The sequence below is a fragment of the Rhinopithecus bieti genome, unplaced genomic scaffold (assembly GCF_001698545.2).
Source record: "Rhinopithecus bieti isolate Rb0 unplaced genomic scaffold, ASM169854v2 scaffold_81727, whole genome shotgun sequence".
NCBI lineage: Eukaryota > Metazoa > Chordata > Mammalia > Primates > Cercopithecidae > Rhinopithecus > Rhinopithecus bieti.
The window spans coordinates 763,271-768,866 of NW_016834786.1; the positions used below are offsets into that span (position 1 = coordinate 763,271).

The 5,596-nt window shown below is 43.4% G+C and overlaps 1 protein-coding gene across 1 annotated transcript in view; it reads left to right on the top strand.

The window, feature by feature from the left end:
- PTPRJ (protein tyrosine phosphatase receptor type J) overlaps positions 1 to 5,596 on the top strand; it is a 65,421-nt gene that overhangs the window by 26,837 nt on the left and 32,988 nt on the right. The window contains 1 exon segment of the mRNA XM_017865730.1: positions 4,577 to 4,834. Within this exon segment, the coding sequence (XP_017721219.1) occupies positions 4,577 to 4,834 (258 nt within the window).

Here is a 5,596-nt window from a genome sequence, read left to right on the forward strand (position 1 = left end):
TATTTTTTTTTTTTTTTTTTTTTTTTTGAGACTGAGTCTCGCTCTGTTGCCCGGGCTGGAGTTCAGTGGCCGGATCTCAGCTCACTGCAAGCTCCGCTTCCCGGGTTTACGCCATTCTCCTGCCTCAGCCTCCTGAGTAGCTGGGACTACAGGCGCCCGCCACCTCGCCCGGCTAGTTTTTTGTATTTTTTAGTAGAGACGGGGTTTCACCGTGTTAGCCAGGATGGTCTCGATCTCCTGACCTCATGATCCGCCCGTCTCGGCCTCCCAAAGTGCTGGGATTACAGGCTTGAGCCACTGCGCCCAGCCGACATTTTACAATTTTTAAACATGTATACTTACATATATTTAATACACACATATATATATAATACACACACACACACACACACACACACATATATATATATTTTCTTTTTTTTTTTTTTGAGACAGTCTTACCCTGTCACCCAGGCTGGAGTGCAGTGGTGTGATCTTGGCTCACTGCAACCTCCACCTCCTGGGTTCAAGTGAAGGTATTCTTGTGCCTCACCCTCCTGAGTAGCTGGAATTACAGGTGTGCACCACCATGCCTGGCTAATTTTTATACTTTTAGTAGAGACGGGGTTTTGCCATATTGGCCAGGCTGGTCTTGATCTCCTGATCTCAAGTGATCCACCCACCTCAGCCTCCCAAAATGCTGGGATTACAGGTGTGCGCCACCGCGTCCAGCCCACAAATATATATGTATTTCTTTGACAAACATTGAGGCCGTCTGTACATGTGGTTTTGTAATCTGCCTTTTCCCCAACTTGCCAATTAATTATGAATATTCTTTCCTCTTAATACAATATTTCTACAGGATGATTTGAACACCTGCCTGGAATTCCATCATCTGAAACAGAGTTGGCAGATAAGAATGGCCCCTATGCCAAATTTGGCTCACTCTCTGTTTTTGTAAATAAAGTTTTATTGGATCACAGCCATGTTCATTTGCTTACGTACTGTCTATGGCTACTTTGGTGCTAGAATTGAGTAGTGGCAACAGAGAATGTGTGGCTTGTGAAGCCTGAGATATTTATTTTCTGGCCATTACAGAGAATGTTTGCTGACCTCTGGGCTAGATCAGTGGTTTTCAAATTGTGGTCCAGGGCTCTCTAGGGATCCCTAGGTTCTTTCAAGGGGTCTCCAGGGTGGTATTATCGTAACAATACTAAAATGTTATTTGGCTTTTTCATTCTCATTCTCTTTTGGAGTTTTCCAACTTTGATCTGATATGGGATGACATTGTCTCTCTGAGGGCTAATGGAATATATGCTGTAGATTCTTACATTTAAAAAATTTCTTCATTTTAAATCCCCAGTATAGTAAATATTAATAAATATAACCTATGTAAATACAAATTCTCTGAGAGCCTTTATAACTTTTAAGAAGGTAAAGAAGTCCTGAGAGCAAAAAGTTTAAGAACCTCTGGTCAAGATGTGTTAGAAATTAACTACTGTGCTGTGTTGGGCAGGTGGACTCTTTACAGTCTTTCATAAACAACACTGTGATGTGATAGTTTGTCAGTTCTAGAAGGCTAATTGAAATTGATAAAATCATTTTATAGTCAGCTACGGTGGCCTACACCCATAGTCCCAGCTACTTGAGAGGCTGCAGCAGGAGGATTTGCTTGATCCAGCAGTTGCAGACCAGCACCAGCCTGGGAGACCCTGTCTCAAAAAAATTTTTTTAATAGAAACAGTTTAAATAAATTATTAAATTGTTTCTAGCCCCACAGGAGAAACTTCTGGAAAATTCTAGAGAGTAATGTTTTTTATTGTTTTAAAATTGGAAATTTTTTTTTGAAAGGTTGAAAAACATACAGTCTTCCTAGATCTTTGATTCAAGATAGTTGAAATCTTTTATACAGAGGGTAGAATAAAGAAATGGGACAGATTCCTTGAAACACACATGAAATGAGTTAGGCTTTTGAGATTCTCCTTGAAGAAGCTTCTTCAACTGTGCTGGTTAGGTTAAGCACCGATAGTCACTCAGAGGATCTGCTTCCGAAATAAGGGATCTACTAAAATGCATCCCTCAGATGAGATGCAGTATTCCCTTTGCAAGTCTGCATTTTAGACTGTTGACATGAAGTCTTAACATCAACATGTTTCTTCTGTCTTTTAAGGATGTGGATAATGGTAAGAGGATCACCACTGACGGGGATGTGTGATATCGTGCTACTTGCTATTGCTCAGAACTTACTGTAACAATAATATAATATGTTGGGGGTCTGCAAAGTGCTGAGTGCTCTCATACTGTATTTTACATTTTTAACACAACTTCAGGGAGCAGGTATTATTATCATTTCTGTCTTACAGAGTAAGAAATGGGGGCTCTGCGAACTTAAGTAACTGGCCCAGAGTGACGAGGTGGCAAACTGACCTGTGTCTGGTGTCTAAGACCAAGTGCTTATCCACCATGTAGATTGACACTTTGATGTGGTACAGCAGTAAAGTTTAGTATTAGTGAGGAGAAGGCATCTCTTTTACTATAGTTTATTATGAATATTCTTTCCTCTTAATATCAGTATTTCTGCAGGGTAATTTTAACATGGTAATTTTAACACCTGCCTGGAATTCCATTGTCTCAAAGGACCCATTTCATTCAATGGTCCCATTGAATGAAAGTCAAGAAGGCTTGCTATAAGATCTAAACTCTTAGAGAGTTACCTTTCTATTATTGAACAACCTTTATTGTTATTGGAAAAAGTCAGCTTAACAGCATTAAAAGCAATTTCGAAAAAAGGAAATGAATACCATATAATCCAGTAATTCCAGTTCTACGTATATCTCCAAAAGAATTGCAAACAGGGCCTTAGACAGTTATTTGTACATCAGTGTTTATTGTAGTAGCATTGTTCACAGTAGCCAAAAGGGAACCGAAGATTCCATCAACAAATGAATGGATAGACAAAATGTGGTTCATCCATACAACAGAGTATTATTCAGCGTAAAAAAGAAAGAAATTCTGATTTATGGTACAACATGGATGGATCTTGAGGACATTATGCTAAGTGAAATAAGCCAGACACAGAAGGACAAATACTGGATGATTCCACTTACCTGAGTACCTAGATTAGGCAACTTAATATTCTACAGAAATTAGAATAGAGATTACCAGGGGCTGTGCAGAGGAGGGAGTGGGCATTATTATTTCATGGCTCTAGTTTACGCTGGAGATGAGACGGGGTTGAAAGCTGCCCTGGAAAACAGGCCCTGCCTCCGTGGTTACTTCCGGGCCTCGATGTTGGCATCCCTGGTGCAAGTGGCTGAGTGTGCAGCAGAGAGATGATTGGAGGATGGGCTCCTGTGGGGGACTCCACTTCTGACTCTGCCCTGAGGGTGCAGGGTGTGCCCGTTTTCTTCCCTTCCTTATCTGTCCTCAAATGCTGCAACGTAGTAAAGGTCAGCTCTCCATTTCAGTTTTCCTCTTCAGTATGTCAGGCAGTGTCATGGGGAGATGTTTCCTTCTAAATGAGTGATTTAAAAAAACAACAAAACAAAACAAAAAAAACCTCTCAATTGAGATGTAATATACATACTGAAAAGGGACGTATCCTCAGCGCATAGCTTCATGAACTTTTGCAAACTGAACACACCTCGTTACCAGCACCCATATCAAGAAACTGAACGTGATTTCCACTTCAGATGACCCCTTGAAGGTTTTTTTTTTTTAATTTTTTTTAATGTTTTTTGAGATGGAGTTACTTTGTTGTCGCCCAGGCTGGAGTGCGATGGCGCGATCTCGGCTCACCGCAACCTCCGCCTTCCGGGTTCAAGCGATTCATTCTTCTGCCTCAGTGGCTGGGACTACAGGCATACGCCACCACACAGCCGGCTAATTTTGTATTTTTTTTAGTAGAGATGAGATTTCTCCATGTTGGTCAGGATAGTCTCAGACTCCTGACTTCATGTGATCCGCCCGCCTCAGCCTCCCGAAGTGTTGGGATTACAGGTGTGAGCCGCCGTGCCTGGCCGCCTTTTTTTTTTTTTTTTTTTTTTTTTTGTGACAGAGTCTCATTCTGTCGCCCAGGCTGGAGTGCAGCAGTGGTGTGATCTCGGCTCACTGCAACCTCTACCTTCTGGGTTCAAGTGATTCTTGTGCCCCAGCCTCCCGAGTAGCTGGGATTGTAGGTGTGTACCACCACACCCAGCTAATATTGGTATTTTTAGTAGAGATGGGTTTTCAGCATGTTGGCCAAGCTGGTCTCGAACCCCTGACCTCAAGGGATCCACCCATCTCGGCCTCCCAAAATGTTGGGATTACAGGCATAAGCCACTGCACCCAGCCTAAGGGCTCATTTTTATGACAAAAACAAAACACTAGAGAACTGATAAGATAAACTGGGAAGTTCATCTGCATCGTAGAAGAGCTAAAATTCTTGAGAGCACCGAGTGTGTGCATTTCTCAGCTTGATTTTGGAGTGTGCCTTTTGTGAACTCATTTGAAAGTGTGATGGCAGAAGAGCAGGTTCTCTCGACAGCACTTGGAGAGGAAGCTGGGCCTCATGATAATCGGTAACGGGTTTCCCTTCTTCCTTTCTTCTGAGCAGCTCCCAGTGCAGTGTTTGACATCCACGTGGTCTACGTCACCACCACGGAGATGCGGCTGGAGTGGAAGAGCCCAGGCAATGCTTCCGAGTATGTCTACCATTTAGTCATAGAGTCCAAGCATGGCTCTAACCACACAAACACGTCTGACAAAGGGGTCACTCTCCAGGGCCTGATCCCGGGCACCTTATATAACATTACCATCTCTCCAGAAGTGGACCACGTCCCGGGGGACCCCAGCTCCACTACACAGTACACACGTAAGTCTCTTAGGATGCCCTTCTAAGGAACAGCCTCTCTAACCGTCTCTTGGAGGAGGCACTGGTTAAATGATGGCCAGTGTGCTTCTGGGATCCAGGTTGACCCTGAAACTGCTGAAGTTGAAAACATTGGTCTCGGCAACCGTTCTGCTGTCCCCGTGGGGCACTGTTCTTCAAGCTATGTGAACTTAGAATTGTCGTTAGAAGCAAGAAGTGATTCCTTGGGAGTGGAGACTGAAGCTGTTCTAGTCATTCCTTGAGAATACAGAGTAGAGAAGGGTCACCTTGTCATGTTGGTATTGGAAGATACTGCCCAGATGAGGAGCTTTACCTGCGACAGTGAGGGAGGTGTTTTGCAAATACTTGAATTAAATACATGATAAAGATGTTTGTAACATGTTTTTAGTATATTTTCTCCTTCATCTATTCGATTTGAAAAACAGATTAGAAATTATATCTTAAAAATATATTTGAAGGCCGGGCACGGTGGCTCAAGCCTGTAATCCCAGCACTTTGGGAGGCCGAGATGGGCGGATCAGGAGGTCAGGAGATCGCGACTCTCCTGGCTAACATAGTGAAACCCTGTCTCTACTAAAAAATACAAAAAACTAGCCGGGCGAGGTGGCGGGCGCCTGTAGTCCCAGCTACTCGGGAGGCTGAGGCAGGAGAATGGCATAAACCCGGGAGGCGGAGCTTGCAGTGAGCTGAGATCTGGCCACTGCACTCCAGCCTGGGTGACAGAGCAAGACTCCGTCTCAAAAA